A 20,465-nucleotide genomic window follows, 5' to 3' on the forward strand; every position below is an offset into this window, starting at 1 on the left:
TTAATAAGCTTCGACAGGGGAAGTTCGAAATGCACCCAGACACAATCTAAGACCTTGATGGTAAAAGGTGTTAGGTTCTTTAATGTACGGTTGACGGGCTGAACCATATATGAAACAGCCGTATTCAAGTTATCCAATCCATGTTCTATAGAGATATAACAAAGTGTGTTGGTCTCTACCCCATTTTAAGGATGCCACTTTTATTGGAATATTATTCAAAGTCAATTCTGGATCTTTATGTATTTTACGTTTATTGCAAAAATGAATACAACAGGTTTTAGTTTTAGAGAACTTATAACCAATTTCTTGAGACCATTTATGCATTTTATTGAGGCAAAGTTGTAACTGTCATTCAATGGTATTCATATTTCTACCACGGCAAGATACATGGAAATCACCAACAAATATGAATCATGAAGATTATCATTTAAAACGTTTTCCAGGCTACTGATTTTATGCTAAAAAGTGTCACTGATAAATACTGCCCTGAGGGACCCCCATTACTTGATTAAATATCTCTGATAATGTGGAGCCCACACTTTAAATTGTCTATCTTCTAAAAAGCGTTTGATCAAATCAGGCATACGGCCACGGCCTCCATATTATTGAGATCTTTTAAGATGCCATGTTTCCATGTTGTATGTACCTGTTGCCGGGTGGAGGTAGGTGCTACTTCCGTAATTAACATGGACTTTGCTTATCAAGAATGTCTTCAAGTACTTTCCCCTTGTCATTATGTGTAGATGATCCCCAAGAGGGATTGTGACCATTTAAGTCACCCATAATAATGAAGGACTTGGGAAATTAGTCAATGAGATTATCCAGATCCATGATTTGAGGAGCGTATGATGGAGGTATAAGGAGGTATATAAAGAGCACAGAGTTATTGCAATATGTAAAGTTATGCGTACTGCAACGGCTTGTAGGTTAATATTTAGGGTAATAGAACTATGTAGTGTACCCTGTTTCACAAGTATACTTGCGCCACCACAGGCCTTATCATTGGTAATCTTTGCAAACGAACTGTAGGTATCATAGTGGCGTAAATAAAATGGATGATCATCTCTTTAAAACGTTTCCTGGAGGCTCAATGTCACGTGGTTATAATCTTAAGCTAAAAGTAACATTTGTTCAAAATTAGCTCTAATACCTCGACAATTCCATTGTGTCGGCGTATTAGTCATTTAGGGTGTGTTATTGGAGAGCGCTCTCGACCATTCTTCTTGGGGGATAGCTGCTGGAGTGGGTGCTCTGATTGGTGACACTTCCACAACATCTGTTATACCAAACCTGCTGAATATGGACACAAGATCTCTTTTGTCCTTTTGGTATACTTGAAGAACAAGGCCTTAACACCCATGAAGATGTGGGTATAACGAGGGAAGTATGCCCATTCCTATGCCACGTAGAGAGGTGGGTAGCAGAGTTTTACACGTCAGTGAAAGCCTTGAAGGCAATCCCCATTCTGTAAGGCATGTCACTTTAGCAACTCCAGAAATGACACAGAAAATCGACGAGCCTCATATTGCTAGTTCAATAGACATTCCCAAGAAAGCGTACATTTCATTATTACAGAAACTTTGGCAATGAAGAAAGTATCAGCTCGTTGGGTTTTAAAGCTCCTGATATTTGACCACCAGGCACAATATGTTTCGTGATAATCAAGCTCTGTTTGAAGATGACCCAGAAAGGTTATTGCAAGGATTTGTGACCGTGGATGAAACCTGCTTTCACAGCTTTCTGTCTAAACAATAATAAAACCTGTGGAATCATTTGACATCACGACTACCAAAGAAGGCACAAACCGTCACATCACCTAGAAAGGTTATGACCTTGGATGCCGAGAGTGTCGTCACATTGGACTATCTTCCAAATGGCCGAGACAATAAACGTGGCATATAATGCGTTTCATGTACAAATACCCATGACGTTGTCCACATCGTACTGTGGACAATGCTTAAGGAGACATTTCTTATGATCATGAAAATTGTTTGTCGCTTTTTTAAAGGAAACTTTCTTAAGGAACTTTTCAGTTAAACTATTCAGGGTTCCTTAACCTAAAATCAATAGATATATTGGAGCTAATCATGGCCTCTACACTCACGGACTTCAGAGTTTCTTTCACTCCATAAATCTGAGGACGACGACATTTTCAAACACCTCTCAGCCAAAGTTACAGGTTATCATAAATGTTTTGTAGACCCAAAAATAGCATCTACAGTTAAACCTTGTTTGTCAAGAAAACGAGAATGATGTCTCACTGCAATAGACATTACTCCATCACAAAATTCGCTATTCAGGCTGTTTGAACTGCAAACGGTACCTGGTGTCTCACTTGTAATGGGGAACTTGTCTTCCCTACTTGAGATTGTACAGAGTACATTAGTTTGAACAGTGCACCCATTTATACGTTAATGAAATACTGACATTGAGCTTATGAGATAAGCAAGAATGAAGATGTTAAAATACTAACATCAATAAATGCATTTACATTCCCTTTAAAATGGATATGTAATAATAGTGCGAATTTAGATGAAATGGTTATCAGATATAAAGCACATACATTCATCATTCTCCTTATAATAAATATGATAAAAAGCGAAATCTAAGTACACACTATGATATGAAAGATGAATAATACATAAAAACAATTAAGAAACCATGAAAGATGCCTAATCAACATCTTTGTCATTGCTTTCACAGAAGTCTGGTTATCAACATACTCATATATATAGCCTCTTGGTGAATGTAGAGTCATTCGGTCCCCAGCTGGCGTGCAACAAGGAACGACTCTTGCTCTTACACATTTCTGTCAAAATGTCTGCGGTGGTTATCGACAACGGATCCAGCTTGTGTAAGGCCGGGTTCGCTAGTGACAATGAACCAAAGGTTGTCTTCCCCGAAGTTGTTGGCCGCCTCAGGTATCAGGTAATACTTTTATTGGACATTAATTAACAATATTGGCTCATCAAATGGGTGAAGGGAACCAGTGTGTAGTTGTGTAGTATGTGTAATTGAACTATGTCAGTGAGTGAGTGAGTTGTGTTTAATACCGCTTTTAACAGTATTGCAGTTATATAACGGCGTGCCAGCTTAATGTTGGAGGAAAACCCGAAGTGCTGCAGGTCTCAGACGTTTACCACTTTGGTGAAACCCATGAGCACGGGTATGGTGCAGACAAATCTAGAAACGGGGGCGAACCGTGATTCGAACACACAATCATAGGTTTCTGGCGTGGCCAAGGGATGCATCTCTGCACAGCGAACTGCGGCGCTATAGACGACTGGGCCACCCGTGGCTCTACATGTCATCTGAAATTAACTGAGAAGACATTAGGTGAAATGCATCTCCTTGTAGAAGAGATCTTCCTGAAATTTGGGAATAGGACATTAAGGCAAGAACTAGCACTGCAAACACGAAAACGTCGTTTTTTTCCGTATATGGTCATTGGACGGAAAAACGACGTTATTTGGACGTTTTCAAACCATCGTTTTTCCGTCCAAATAACGTCGTTATTTGACATCGGAATTTACTGGGAGAGAACGATAGCGTTAAGCTCCTCCCTTTCTTGATTGACATTGTCAATCAAGCAACAGCGTCTACCGGTATTTCTACTTCTCAGATTTCATTGATCAGTCCCCGCGTGTTAGATTTCAGGCCCGCGTTTGACGCTGCACTCGAAGCGCTTAGCGGAAGTACTGAAATCAATCGTTCTGCGCATGCGGATTACTTAATGCCTTGACCAAATTTTCCGTTCTGTGCATGCGCGATTTTGCGTATTGTTTCCTAGATTTAATGTCACCACTATTTGACAATGGTTCATAAACACAGTCACGTGAAGGTTCGGAATCGTAACGAGTAACTCCATTTAAATTGAAGAGGATCCCCAGTCATATGGGAGATTCCAAGATGAAACTATTCTATGGCTATCTAGGCTGCCACCCAAACCGATCTAAACGGGACCCGATAGCTTAATGTATGCTATATAGTCATATGGAAGTGGACAAGAACTATACATTGTATTCCGGCCGATTGTTCTTGCATTTACTTATAAGTCAGGAAAATGGACTTAAAAGGGGAGTTGTTGAATGTAATTATTTTAATTATTAAATGTTGCCTATACACTAATCTGGACGAACTTCTCATTGTTCTGTTTATGTCATCCTATATACTATTAGTATGTTACCGTTCTAAAGTCAACCTCTCACATAACATTATATTGTTCATAGTATCAAAGTTTAATCAACAATATCAAGAGCAGCGATTTAAACCACTGAAACACCCAAACACAAGGCTGTTATCAAGCGCTAATGCAGACGTGATGCATCGTAAAAACTGTATCGTGATGTCTTCAGAAATACAATTATACTACGAGATAGTACGGCTAACGCGGACTCACCGGTGGAACAAAGACAATAGCGCTAATACAGATATAACGTATTTGAATGTTAATACTAAAGACAAACATCATTATTTTTGCAGGGACGATATAACACGTATCCATGTTTATTGTTAACTTTCATCAGTTTTGCTCTTCATTTTAATAACTTTGTTTTCACATATATATGTAGCAATACCCGACAAGCATGTCATACATAATTATGGGGCAGTTTTCAATCTTGTACTGACTTACTCTGGTGTTAATGAGCGAAGTTTATTGGCTCGTGTGTAAAACCCCGTTTTTCTGGTAATCCTATTATTACTTAGTTTATTTCTATCTAATAACACCCTGTTCTCTGGATCATTTTATTACTATTATAGTTCATATGATAATCCATCTGCGAATACCCTCCCACTCAAGATGACCTTACTTGTTGCTAAATCTATCATCTATCCCCCAATCTCACCCCCCACGCCCCCCTCCCCACGCCCCAACCCCCACACGCACACACGCACACACGCACACACACACACACACACACACAAACAACTGACCTAAATAACCTTGACAGGAAATACTGCTGATAGCCTCTAGCCGCAACTCAGCCGCGCCACCGCAGAATGTTCGTCCAACTCTGCAGGGGGCATTCTTAGTGGCTTCAAACGCGCTGAAATGTTTTCGCCTTCCATCCAAGATGGTGGACAAGTGAAATCGTATGAAATTTGGCTATTTTAGGTCCTATCTTTTTTTTGATTACCCAATAAAGTCAATTCATAGTTACACGGTTGTGAAGAAGCTTACAACTTTATAAGACTTATTCATCTCATTCCAAAAAAGCTACTCGCGCTCACATAAAGTTGTAGTTATTATGTCACTGTTTTATTTCTTTAAAAATATTTTACATGTTCAACAATAACAATTAAGATGAACATTCAATTTCCGATATAAGTAAATGAATAAGTGTGTTTTACGCCACAATCAGTCAAAGACCAACGTTGTCCGGTCTGATGACACACAATCTACCAGGTAGCACATTGTGTACACCCTATCCCCACTGAAGTCTCCACTGTGGGTATTCCTGGGGACGAAAAGGCCCCATGTACCTAGGAATTTCATCAATACATTCATGCGCGGCATTCTCTGCCTAAAGAAGATCATATAGTTAACATGCTAATCCAACCCGAACTACCAACCCGCTCAAGATGAATGTTTTATGTAACATCCAACAGGCCAACATTTACGCACGCACGCACGCACGCACGCACGCACGCGCACACACATATTTGAATTTACCAATCCCTGAATTGAGAAGACGTGCGTTACGAAGCTCATCCAAGTCATCTTCAATATCCGTATATGTCTGTGATATCATTACCCATCCAAAGCCGAATATACATTTATTGTGTTTTCTTGACAACAAATGTTATAATTGGGATAACACTTTCTGAGTAAAGTACAGATTCTCGTACTTTCTTGGGTTGAGTCCCGTCCGGGATTTGAACCCACACTGTGAGTGAGGCACCCAATCGCCAGAACACAAAGTTGGCGATCTAACCCAGCCACCGAACCAAAAATGTTAGTCCAGATGACGTATACTTTGTGTACTCCTCTGACAAGAGAAAAATGGCACGGCTTCTATGACCGAAAGCTTTGAACCAATAATGCCTTTAAGAAAGTGGTCAACAGTAACACACATTATATTTGGATACCACTTTCTCAGTAAACTACATATTATTAGGGTTGAGATAATAGACGTTGATGGTTGATTATCAATGGACAAATTAGAGCCAAAACTTAACTTATGAATGATTGGTAATGGGAAATGGACAATGGGCAAACGGGAGGCGGGGTAATCAGCGCCATGCCAGTTATCTGTTGGCTTCCCTTGTTGCGTTCCCTTCTTTGCTATCTTTTTACTTTTGTTGTTCTTACATGTACAAATATATGTTCTCTGCCTCATAGCATTTAATAATATGCACCTGATGAAGGAGAAAGTACATATTCCGAAACGCAGTGTTCCTCCGTTGACATCCATAAATAGTTTTCCTTGTGTGTATCAGTTCTTAATGCCCTTCAAAGATTCAATCTAGCTTTGTTTTTAAATGTGGTGATATTTGCGTAGAATATAATATGGTAAAACCTATATACATTTGGGTCTTTGTCTACATAAGCATTTAGACATACAATTTAGAGCTAAGGACATTGCTAATTCTGCAGGCATGAAGTACACGTCATAGCAAGCTGTGATCTTTATTCATACTTTAGATATTCGTAATGGAGATCTGTAACTGAAGTTTACCGTAATCTTCCGCAACTCTCACCTCCTGACCAGTTGAACGTCTTAGTGCATTCAGATGCCATTGTAAAATTCCAGGCTGCCCCTCTTTCTATGATGTTTTGACGGATGAAATCTATTGCGTTATAATAATCTCTGTTTGCTGATATATTATATGTACATGTTGTAAAATATTTACGATATTATAAACGTGTAATTCGATGCATATGCAATACAATGTGAACATAAGTGCGGATGCACGAAGGCGGTTATAGTCATAGTTATACTGCGATGGATGTAGGGGAATGGTAGGGGGGTGTATGTATGTATGAAAGCACGAATACCGATACATGAGGGCGGATATAGTTATAGTTCGATGGATGTTGGGAAATGGTGGGAGGATGGATTATGTATGAAAGCATGCGCATGGATACATGATGGCTGACGTAGACAAAATGGTGGGGAAAGAAGAATGTGAATTGACTTTATTGGGTAATCCAAAAAGAGATAGGACCTAAAATAGCCAAATTTCATACGATTTCACTTGTCCACCATCTTGGATGCAAGGCGAAAACATTTCAGCGCGTTTGAAGCCACTGAGAATGCCCCCTGCAGAGTTGGACGAACATTCTGCGGTGGCGCGGCTGAGTTGCGGCCAGAGGCTATCAGCAGTAATTCCTGTCCAGGTTAATTAGGTCAGTTGTTTGTGTGTGTGTGTGTGTGTGTGTGTGTGTGTGTGTGTGTGTGTGTGTGTGTGTGCGTGCGTGCGTGCATGCGTGCATGCGTTGTGATACGAGGGTTGGCGAACATGTTGTCAGATGATTGTGTGAGTAAGTTAAGTGGTTGAGGATGTGGCAGGTATGAGTATTGATACATGCAGACTTGGGGTTGGGGGACTGGTGTGCCTGTACTGAGGTCTTTTAGTTTCACTCACTTATAGTGTTTTCTTTTACTCAAATACTGTTTTACGCATTTTAATGACTGAAACTGTAGTGACTCAAAGGTCATACTGGCCGGGCATTCAACATATCTACCCCAACTACATACGTAGCCATTTTTATGGTGTACAATTCTTCTTCTACCTCACTCACATACACACACACACACACACACACACACACACACACACACACACACACACACACACACACACACACACACACACACACACACACACACACGCATTAATTGTTTTATTACATGTATCTTCGAGAGTCAGTAAGAAACTAGAAATAACTGCCTTTGTTCTGTAAACCTCACCAAGTTTCAGCTTTCGCCTCTTCCTTTGTGGACTGAGGTTTCACATTTGTAAAATTATCTCTCTTATCTGTCTGTACCATCAACTTAACTGCCCTCACCCCCTGCAGTTTTCCCGTCCCATATTGCCAAGCAGGTGACCCACAAGGAGGAATACCGCCCTCCCTCAGTCCAGTGATACTGTGCCTAGCACAATATGTTGGGGATACGTAGTCTTGCTGTGGGCAAACATTTTGTAACAATTTGGCAAACTTTGATATGTAAACAGCAAATATTATTCAGTTTTATTTCAACAAAAACGGAAAAAATCGGATCCTACTTATTTCGTGGATACCATAACAATAAATCAAGCCAATAGATCGTATGAGCTGGCATGAATATAAAAAAATAATTAGCAAGTCGATAGTCATAATTCCCTCTGTTGGTCCCACGTGAAATGTTCTTCATGAAAAGAATAGATGGCTGATAGACGTTCGACCGAATTATATCATTTGCTAACTTCAACTGTGCATCTAATTTCCATGAATGTATGTTACATAGTTCATATGTTCATGGGCTTCTTCACTGAATGTAAAGTGTGGAGGACTACTTCACTTGAGGATAAGTAACATAAATAATGATGATAATTATGATAGTATTGCCATTATTATTCCTTCAGATTATTAAAAAAAAAATTATTATGTTTTCATAGAGAGAAAGAGGTATGGAGATTGTGAGATTATTTTTAGCATCGGAATTGTAAACATAATTCTTAAAGATATTATGTTTTGTTTGTTTGTTGTTAAATGCTGCACTCAGCAACGTAAGGATATTAAAACATTACATTTAGGTTCAGTTGTATTTTTATATTTGTATTATTTTGCAAATGTTAAAGAGACCTGATAAGGGATGTATAATAATGTATAGTCGCTATTCTTAAAGTAAGAATATGTTAGATTTATCAACCAGAAATATTGCACACAAGATGATAATCATATTTCATGACACTATTCAACGTCGAAGTCAACTATATTTGTGTTTAGATACATGTTTTAACTTTAAAGTAATTATATGTATCTCATGTATTATTGGTATCTGTGATGCTGGTACCGTTTTGTTGCCATTGTGTAGCTTTTGTGGAGTTATTATGAATATCAAAAACATGCCTTGAAATATGGACTTGTGAAAGAACTCATCATTGAATCATTTGCATTTAAATTAATGCATATACCATTTACTTGGCGTGTATGGACATATTATCCATCTACTTATACACACTTATTATGGACATATACAGAATTTCATTGTACCTTATTATTTTTAAAAATACCCGTGAAGATCCGGGTTAGAATAGGCATTCAACAACCCATGCTTGTACGAAGGCGACTTGGCTCGCTGACTTGGTTGATGCATGTCATCGTATCCCAAATGCGTAGATCGGTGCTCTTGATGATAATGACTAAATTGTTTGGTCCAGACTGGATTATTTACGAACCACCGTCATATAGCTGGTATATTGCTGAGTGCGGCGTTAAACAACAAACAATCAAACACAATCTATATAATTATTAAACACCTTCCAACAATGAGAAAATAAACTTATATTTTCTAAATATTCTGTTATATTTATAACATAATTTGATTCATAATTTAATTATTGCGTTGCTTTCTTCCCTTTCATTCAATGTGCATGTTCAAACCCCTAAACTTTTAATATTTCATTTTTCATAAATGGCTACGTTAGTGCGTTGCCTAGATCTCTCGTTACCTATTCACAAGAACAGATTAAAATAATTTGTTTTACTATCATATTTCTGTTTATCTAATTCATAATACGAAATTGATAATTCATTTATAATAGTATAGATCATATTCGTGTATATCACTATCTGATGCTAAGGTTTTATTTCAGAAAATATAATTAATTCAAAATGTAGAAAGATACACAATTTGCCATTATTTGACTTTTAAACTGTACAAAGTATGATATAATGATCAGAATGTCTGTAACGGGTAGTATTTAAGAAAGAAATATTTGTCAAGAAGTCCCATTTTTCAGATATGCCCTTCAGTAGTATTATTGCATATCTCAAGAGAGAGGTTTACATTGTAGTTCTCATTATTTGTGGATAATTCTAAAAGCAACATAGAAAATATATATGCTACCATGACGAAAGAATACAGAGTATACATAACTCGCAATTCTATATATTCAGCAAACAGCCCAAAACCGAAACTCCACAACATATCCGATTACACTGATTAAGGCTGTCCCAGTTCTCCATGCGATACTGACGCATACAGAATAGATTTAAAAGGAATCCAGCTCAAGTCTAGAACGATTTGGCAAGCCTAGATTGCCTTAATTCTATCCATGAAAGTAAGCATTATAAAAAAATATTGTTCTTGTCTGCTTCAGATTATATTTTGTAGATACTTATTTTAACTAGGAAAATTGTACTGACACCGGCGCTGTCCCTATTGAAGCTATCCATAAGAATTTGGAATTGCCGTCCATTGTTCGATGTCAATACATCGATGACAAGTGAGGATATCATAAAGTAATCGTTTGCCGCGCTACACTTTGATAAAAATTATAATCAAGTTGACTGGTGTGTACATTACTACAGTGAACATGTACATGATCATGCCCTAATAATCAAATGCCGTAATGTCAAATACTAATTTATTATTGTGTGATGAATTTAACTGGATCAGTGGTAACATGTGATATTAATATTCCATCAATTTCTTTCCTGGTTGGTCCATCCATGTCTACAAAATGAAAATAATACAATTACAATGGAGCATAGAACAATTCTTAATTTCAGGCTAGAACTGTGGAAATCTAGACTTTCCCAATCATTATAGACTTGAGTTGGTCTCATGTTATACATTATTCTCTTGGGTCAACGTCACAGCTCATACCATACACTAACAAGACCAGCTTGCCCCCCGCCTGAGCTCCCGGATTTTGGTTATATCATCTAACATGGCCAACTCCGCTCTTAAGTAAACAAGAACCTAATCAGCGAGGGGTCCTTTATCATCCCTATGTGGCTGCTTATAAAAATCTGATATCTTTTCCCAAAGACCTGGTTAATAATATATTTTCTTCTGAATATTCGAAACAAATAGAGTGAGTTGGTACTACATGTACATATGTATACGGTTCTATTTTAGATGACTGCAGCGCTCCATTATGAAAACAATTTGTTTTAACTCCGCTCTCAGCAGTATTCCAGTGATAAATGACGGCGGTCTGTTGTATATGAAATATATGCAAATTGAATCTTGAATCTTGAAAGTTGTAACATTTCCGCAAATAAGTATCACATGCAGTTTACAGTATATCAACTGCAATATACTGTATACATCAGTATACAGTGTGTCGCGAGCTCTGCGCTGGGCTGGAGCACACATTTCCTACACCTCTCCCTTCGGCAAACACATCACGAGGGTTGCAACGAGGTCACAGGTCAGGCGTGCACTCGTCAGTTGTCTAATACGGTCAAGAGTAAGATCTTCCGGAAGACCACTGCACTGGAGATATGTGGTTTATTGAGGAGGTACTACGTGTTTGGAACTTTTAGAGAAGAGCTCACAATAAAACGTTATGGACTCGCGGACGGACTTGTGTTTTCATTTCAAGACGTACATTTATCAGGTTGAACTTCCTAACTGTAACAATAACTGAACTTTACGCCTTTTATACACATTTGTGATTGGGCGACAATGCGACAACGAGACATATTTTGACCTTGAAATGTCGCGTTACGGCATCGTCGCCCTTTTGTAAAATAAAGAAAAGGATTATCAAAGAGCGACAATGCGAACACGCGACAATGCGACAAATGGCCAATTGTCGCGCTTTTGTTAATTTTGACACGTTTTGCTTGTTTTTGTAAAGGCGTCAATGCGACAATGCGACAACGAGACAATGTCCCTTCCATAGTAATCCGTGCAAATAAAACTGAGTAATAAAATAGAAGTCTGACATGCCAGTTAAAAGATAGTGTTGCAGCTTCTGATTTCATAGATCTTCAAGAAGGGTTATCAATAATGGGATGGGTGATGAGTTCAACTGCATACGCTGTGATTAACAATAATGCTCCGAGTCAATACATTTTGTCAAATGTATGACATGTATTACGTGAATGAACTCGTCCATGTTTTTGACGGACAAAATAATTTACATGCTCGGTAAAACTGAGGACGGGCATCATTGTGTGTTTCCGTGCTTTGTTCAGGTGAACAATTGACTTGTCCTTGCATGTGTTTGTGACGGGTGCCACTTGTGTGGCAGGATACGCTCACCTTTTCCCGAACACCCATTGGATGACCTGAACCACTTCGGATTTTTATCCCACATCAGTCTGATACACCATGATATAACTGAAATACTGAAATACTGTACAGTTGAAAGTGGCGTTTAATGCGATTACCATAGTGTGTTACTGCAACTGTTCATATTTTGTGCAGTGATGTTATGTAATATGTAAAAGAAAGCATATTCAATTATCCAATTGATTTGAATAGAATATACTTGCGTCAGTGTATTTTATTAACGCCCCAAATCGTAATTTAAACACATAAAATAACAGATCACGCATGGTGCCTTGACTTACTACTAGTTTTAATGGGCCACCCCGGAATAAAATAGTTCCCCCCAAAGCGAGGAACATATGTTTTAATATGTTTACAAGAAATATATTCCACACAATATCCTCATTAGATGAGAAGATCTTTTACAGAATTACCTCAGTAAGTCAATTACAATGACAGAGCGTCGTAATACATTTACATCAAGTACAATACGTCAAAATGGCCGACACGATAAACGTGACGGGAGATATTTTCGAAGTTGTTAATTAACCTGTGGCTATTTCAAGCCTTGGGCATCACTGATCAATTGGCCGATCATTGAAAGGTGATTGTGAAGATGTGTCAAACAGATACTAAGGTAAATTCATAGATTTCTGTAAATTGTCACTGCGACAGTTTGGATTTTTTTTCGTGTTTTTTCTCTCTGGGATGGGTTGTAGCGAGGGTATCCTTAAATGGGCTTGCAACAACGCTTCTGTATGAATTCGTACCAGGGAATTCCAAGGGTTTTCCCCAGGAATGTGGAAGTAGTCAGTGTTTACGCCTTTTCAAGAATACAGTCACGTGAAGAACGTCATGTGACCGACCTCGCGTCCAAGTCGTAAATCTTGTAAACTTCACATTAAAAAATTAGTTATTTTTATAACCAAATGAAACACAACCAATTATCCGATAGGGGTAACTGTACATAGCCGTTACCACAATAAACTTAGTAACATTGTTTGGTTTGACTTCTTGGCGCGTGTCTGAATTCCATTAACATGTAACATATCCTAAAACTAGCTTATCAGCAAATCTCGCTGCACTGCGCGCGACAGATACTAGAGCAAGGCATGCCAGAAATACGAAACCTAAAGCTTCCGAAAGGAAGCCTTGGACATCACGTGCGTCGGGGGACCAGCGCCATCTGATTGGCCGTTAACAGTTGTACAAGGCGGAGCAAAAAGCATCGTTTTTCCGTCCATTTTACGCTTGAAAAACTCGACCCTTTTCTGGACACATTCTAGACGCTGACCAATTAATCAATTTTAATGAATTTTTAGTCGTTTTTCCGTCCAATGACCATATACGGAAAAAAACGACGTTTTCGTGTTTGCAGTGTAGGCATCCCCATGGATACCAACTTTGCTGATCAGTTTTAATGCCTGTGAGTAAGACGTCCTACGCAGATTGGCAAAATCAGAAAAAGGGAACTTGGCCAAGAAGTTTATTAATAATTAAGCTTCGGATATACCGATGATCTGATATCAGTCAACAATGACCAAATATCTATATTCCATCCACTTATTTACCCAACTGAGCTAGAAATAAAGGAGGCCAGTGAAACAGCCTCATCTGTTGATATTTAGATATATGCATACAGATTCATGTGATACAAACTGTCTACAAAACTGTATGACGAGGGATGACTTCAACCTTACAACAGTCAACATTCCCTTAAGTTGAGTAATATGCCGAGGACAATACCAAATTGTTAAACGCATCAGTGACAGAACTGATATCTCACGCAATTTCATATGTGTACATGCCAACGTAGGTTTTCTGGTGAACAATTGACTTCGATGTGTTTGTGACGGGTGGGGTATGACACGCTCATCTTTTTGTGAAACACCTGGTATAATAAGTAACTGAAAGTGATTCATAAACACATGCTTATGAATTAACTGGAATCGTATAATAATTGCAGATATTTCTGATGGTTTGGACAGTTTTTGTCGCTGTTTTCACATTATGCATAGGACATTTAACTATGTTATTTTTTCCAGGGTGTTATGGTTGGTTTTGGACAGAAAGATACCTACGTCGGCGAAGATGCTATGTCCAGGCGAGGAATTCTTACACTTAACTACCCTGTTTCACATGGTATAGTTACAAATTGGGAAGACATGGAGGAGATATGGCGTCACGTGTTCGATAACGAGCTCCATGTGGCTCCAGAAGAACACCCCGTGCTCTTGACAGAGGCTCCACATAACCCGATGGTTAACCGTGAAATTATGGCTCAGATGATGTTTGAAACCTTCAATGTCCCATCTATATATGTGGGCGTCCAGGCCGCTCTGTCTTTGCATGCCTCTGGTCGTACCACAGGTTTGGTTCTGGATTCAGGGACTGGTGTCACCCACGCCGTACCCATCTCTGAAGGTAAAATTGTTACTCCAGGCATTATCAGGCTGGACTACTGTGGCAGAGATGTCACAACATATTTGAAGAATTTATTAACAAAAGGTGGTTTCAGCTTCACTACCACTGCCGAGAAAGAAATCGTTGATGACCTCAAGAAAACACTTTCGTACATAGCCCTCGATTTTGAGCAGGAACGTGCTGCCTCTTCCACCTCTTTGGAGAAGACTTTTGAGCTTCCCAGCGGTGAAATTATCACAGTTGGTACAGAGAGGTTCTCTGGTCCAGAGCTTCTATTTACGCCATCAATTGCTGGTGCTTACCAGGGCGGCATCCATAAGGCAACATTCGCTTCGATCATGAAGTGTGATGCTGACATCCGTAAAGATTTATATGCTAACATTGTTCTCTCGGGTGGGAACACCAAGTTTTCTGGCATGGCTGAAAGGATGCAAAAGGAGTTGACAGCCCTTGCTCCATCAACAATGAATATCAACATCATAGCTCCTCCGGAGAGGCAATACTCCACCTGGCTCGGTGGCTCCATCCTTGCTTCAAAGTCCAACTTCAAGGACATGAGTATCAGCAGGCAGGAATACTATGAGTCCGGCCCATCCATTTTGCACACAAAGTTTTGAGACTTTCAGACATTCTTCTAATAACATATTGTGTCCTGAGGTAAATTAAAGCAAATGATACCGGATAATGTTTAGGAATTATAGATTATAAAGTAATTATGTAATTTGGGTGTTTAGCGTCAATATAATGCATGTTTGTGTTGTTTTGTTACTGTTATTATCTGAATATAAAAATTTTCTCACATTTTTAGAGGTATGTACACAAATACACACGCACACCATGGCGTACCATAAACACGTATTTCATGGTTTATGATAAGACCTTTGACAATCATGATGGTTTGATGTTGGCCTTGGTACATCATCGTTACAAGGCTTGTGTTTATGCTTCATAACGATCGTGACAGAGAAGCAGAAAAACTTTGAGCGATACATTCACAGTCTTGGAGGGAGTAAACAATTCAAGGATTGCTCCCTCCAAGGCTCTCCTGTGCAGAGTTGCGTCCCTTGGGCACGCCAGAAACCTATGATTGTTGGTTCGAATCCCGGTTCGCCGCGATTATGTTTCTAGGTTTGTCAGCACCATACCCGTGCTCGTGGGTTTCACTGAAGTGGTAAACGTCTGAGACCTGCATCACTTCGGGCCGCGATATAACTGTAATACTGTTAAAAGCCGCGTCAAACCCAACTCACTCACTCACTCACTTAGGATCGGGCATTAAGCGATATACTACAGTCACTACCATTGCTGCTCTTCCGCCGCCATGTTCGTTCCACCCTGGGACAATCATGCCCCAGGCCATCGATTCACATCGGTTTGCATCATTTAGTGCAATCAACTATTTGCTACAGTCTGCTAACATTAGTGATGGACACAAAGTGGAGAGAGATTCTTAATTTCTTCGATTACAATTGCATTGGCTTTGGTTTTACAGCAATTGTTTGACCAAATGTTTTGTTTTGTTGTTTAACGCCGCACTCATCAATATTCTAGCTAGATGACGGCGGTCTGTAAATAATCGAGTCTGGACCAGACAATCCAGTGATTGACAGCATGTGCATCGATCGTCGCAATTGGGATACGATGACATGCATCAACCAATTCAGCGAGCCTGACCACCCGATCCCGTTAGTCGCCTCTTACGACAAGCATAGTCACCATTTATGGTCACCTCTCAAATAAAGCACAAGTAGATAAAAAACCGCATATAAATGTACATGAAAAACACATGATCATGGTATACGACAGCCACTGTATGTTAATGAGTGAGTCAGTAAGTGTTGCCGCATCAGCAATATTGCTGTTATTAAGAACAAATCAATTTCCTTTGGACAACATTATTTAAAAATGATGACGACGATCACTAAAACTTCAGTTCCCTATTACAGTAAACAGTAAAAACTGACATTCAAAATTTAAAATCTACATTTTTCATACAGTTTAATTTTTTCAAATAGGCTAAAACTAAGTGGTTAGAAACGGTATTGAAGAGTTCAGAAATAGTTTGAACTGTTTAAAAAGCATTGACGAATAAGTGCCAAATCCACACATTCAAACAAAGGGTGCTTGGTAGTCAAAGGACTATGGCAAGGTAAACATTGTGGGGGTTCTTCTCCCTTCAATACAAAGGAATGAGTGAAATGACTGTGTCCAATAGAACATCGTCGGATAATAACCTCATCTTGACGACTTAATCAGGTAGGTGCATGATTTCCGATCAAGGGGTATATGGCATGAAGCTTATTTAATACTTGTTTATTCAACCTTTGCTACCACATATTTCCAACATATTGGCAAATAGCAGGCTTCAGGTCAGTATATGGGAAAGTACCCGCCAAGAATGATTTCCCAAGAGCAGCTTTAGCTGCAGAATCTACTTTAGTATTTCCATTGATGCCAACATGAGTGGGGAGCCAACAAAAGACGATTTTATCATTATTCGCCACGGCCAAATTCAAATGACATTTCAAAATTTCAACTAAAAAGGGATGGTCAGTTTTACGGCTCTTGATTGCCTGTAAACAGGATAAACTATAAAAAAATGATAAAACTGGACTCTTTCGAACATTCAATAAGTTGCAAGGCTAAGAGTATAGCCTTTAGCCTCTGCCGTAAAATTAGAAATTCCATCAGTTAATCGTAAGATAGAGTGCCATCATTTGTAACAGCTGCATCTGACACCTTATCACCATTTTTGGATCCATCAGCGCATATGCTTGTATACCCTGTATATTGATGTTTAATATCTAGGAAGGCTTGTTGGTATGATAAGGAGTTCGTATCTGCCTTTTTCAAGTTCGTTAACTCAAAATTGACACTAGGTTGTATTGACTGCCACGGTGGCACTTCGGGTAAGTTATGAATTGCAATTGAAGAAATGTTTAGATCTGCATCTGTAATGCGTTGTTGAATACGGATACCAAGTGGAGGTATCTTGTCCTACAAAGTCTGATATGGATGATTAAAACGATGTTAAACGCCGGATTGGACGGATTGGACTGAAGTTTTGTAACGTTTTGCAGTGCCAGTTTTATTCGTCTGATATCAAAGCAAGATTAATTAGCTTCAACATATAAACTTTCAATAGGGGAAGTTGGAAATGCACCCAGACACAATCTAAGACCTTGATGGTAAATGGTGTTAAGTTCTTTAATGTACGGTTGACGGGCTGAACCATATAAGAAACAGTCGTGATCAATTTTAGATCCAATCCATGTTCTATAGAGATATAACAGAGTTTGTTGGTCTCCACCCCATTTTGCATTTGATACCACCTTAAGGATGCCACCTTTATTGGAATATTACTCAAAGTCAATTCTGGATTTTTATGTATTTTACGTTTATTGCAAAAATGAACACAACAGGATTTAGTTTTAGAGAACTTATAACCATTTTCTTGAGACCATTTATGTATTTTATTGAGGCAAAGTTATAACTGTCTTTCAATGGTATTCATATTTCTACCACGGCAAGATACATGGAATTCATCAACAAATATGAACCGTCAAGATTATCATTTAAAACGTTTTCCAGGCTACTGATTTTTATGCTAAAAAGTGTCACTGATAAAATACTGCCCCGAGGTACCCCCATTACTTGATCAAATATCTCTGATAATGTGGAGCCACACTTTAAATTGTCTATCTTCTAAAAAGCGTTTGATCAAATTAGGCATACGGCCACGGCCTCCATATTATTGAGATCTTTTAAGATGCCATGTTTCCATGTTGTATGTACCTGTTGCCGGGTGGAGGTAGGTGTTACTTCCATCATTAACATGGACTTTGCTTATCAAGAATGTCTTCAAGTACTTTCCCCTTGTCATTATGTGTAGATGAGCCCCAAGAGGGATTTTGACCATTTAAGTCACCAATAATAATGAAGGGCTTGGGAAATTGGTCAATGAGATTATCCAGATCCATGATTTGAGGAGCGTATGATGGAGGTATATATAAAGAGCACAGAGTTATTGCAATATGAAAAGTTATACCTACTGCAACGGCTTGTAGGTTGGTATTTAGGGTCATACAGCTATGTAGTGTACCCTGTTTCACTAGTATACTTGTGCCTTACCATTGGTAAACCTTGCAAACGAACTGTAGGTATCATATTGGCGTAAATTTAATGGATTATCATCTCTTTAAAACGTTTCCTGGAGGCTAAATGCCACGTGGTTATAATCTTAAGCTAAAAGTTACATTTGTTCAAAATTAGCTCTAATACCTCGACAATTCTATTGTGTCAGCGTATTAGTCATTTAGGGAGTGTTATGGGAGAGCGCTCTCGACCTTTCTTCTTGGGGGATGGCTGATGGAGTGGGTGCTCTGATGGGGTGACACTTCCACATCATCTGTTTATAATACCAAACCTGCTGAATATGGACACAGGATCTCTTTTGTCCTTTTGGTATACGTTCAGTTTTATTTGTTTCTTTGAGTAATCCACATTCACATTTGTCTTTTTCTCAAGTGGAGAAGAAGTAGTTTGAGTTTCTGTTGATTTAGATGTTTGTTGTGAGGAAGATCCAGTTGGTGAAAATGAAGAGGTGAGATAACGAACACTCACTGGTGTATCTGTATTCACCCAAATTAAGTCAGTTTGACAGTCAATTGCTTTTTTTGATGGTTTCACGGCCTCAGCATAGGTTGACTTACCTCTCAAGGAAATGTTGCTGGAGGGGGTTATTGAAGCATTAGCTTCCTTGCATCTGAAAAATTAATGTTCTTTTCTCTTTCGATGCGTTGAATGATCATTTCAAACTGCCAAACTGGACACACTTTAGATGATGACCTGAGCAATGAACACATTTTATTTCAGAAGAACATGAGCTGCTATCATGATCTTTGTCTCCAAAACGATAGCAAGCAGCACGATAGGTACATGATTTCTGACCATGACCAAATTTCTGCCATTAAAGCACCTCAGAGGACTAGGGATATTCATGTCAATTCTCATGGAAAAGCTTTAATTGGTTGTGGCAACTGTGGAACGTCAAACGTAAGGAGGTAAGTGTTAGAAGGTAAATAAACTTCATCCTTCTTAATGTTGAAACGCTAAGCCTCAACAACGCCCTGCATACGTAGCTGACTTACAATTTCATCAGTGGAGAGATCAGCAAGACTCTTGTCTGTGTCCCAGGTAATTCCTTTGCTAAATTCAAGGATTTGTGTAGATAGCATTTGATTTGGATATTTGCAAACAATTTTGTTTCCATGAGTTTAGCTGCCTGCTCTCTCTTCACACATTCTATTAGAACTACACCAGATCTAGTTTTGGTGACATTCTTAACTGTTCCGGCAATACCTTGAATTGCTTTTTCTATTAGAAATGGAGAACAAGAAGTCAACATGTTCTCACTTGACTCTGCAGCAATGAATTGAGGCCAGGTTTCACGTTTAGAATAATTAATTCTGGTTATCATAATTTCCTCCTCATCAGTATCATCAGTATGATTACGTTTTTTGTTGTTTTAGATTTTGAGCAGCCATGGTGGTATAGTTTATGTTTCACCCTCCTGGCTCGCCACCCACCATGGAGTATCAACAAGGACGATGCCAAATGCCTGTGGGCCACCAACAGGCGGCACCAAGGATACCAAGAGGGTATACTCAAGCAGAAACATTAGAAATAATGTACGACCAGATTGGCCATAGGCCACAGCCTTCTGGGCTTTAAGACTCTTGGGAAATATTGCAAATATTTCAACAAGCAAATATATACACATGTTGTTTTTGAAAACAGTCTAAACAGAATTTATAAAAAGGA

General features: G+C 38.9%; 1 protein-coding gene across 1 annotated transcript; it reads left to right on the top strand.

Annotated features, from left to right (window-relative positions):
• Nucleotides 1-1,678: 1,678 nt before the first annotated feature.
• Nucleotides 1,679-15,363, top strand: LOC124114338 (actin-2-like). The gene is made up of 3 exons (XM_048399356.1): nt 1,679-1,691; nt 2,753-2,928; nt 14,264-15,363. The coding sequence occupies exons 1-3, from the start codon at nt 1,679-1,681 to the stop codon at nt 15,257-15,259; spliced, it is 1,185 nt and encodes a 394-aa protein (XP_048255313.1). The 3' UTR covers nt 15,260-15,363.
• Nucleotides 15,364-20,465: the final 5,102 nt, after the last annotated feature.

This window comes from Haliotis rufescens, unplaced genomic scaffold (assembly GCF_023055435.1).
Source record: "Haliotis rufescens isolate VD_foot unplaced genomic scaffold, xgHalRufe1.0.p SCAF_2, whole genome shotgun sequence".
Classification (NCBI taxonomy): domain Eukaryota; kingdom Metazoa; phylum Mollusca; class Gastropoda; order Lepetellida; family Haliotidae; genus Haliotis; species Haliotis rufescens.

Excerpts from the sequence above, each read along its gene's own strand:
- LOC124114338 (XM_048399356.1), top strand. Across the intron at positions 2,929-14,263 it reads TTGGCCGCCTCAGGTATCAG|GGTGTTATGGTTGGTTTTGG; the intron begins GTAATACTTTTA and ends TATTTTTTCCAG.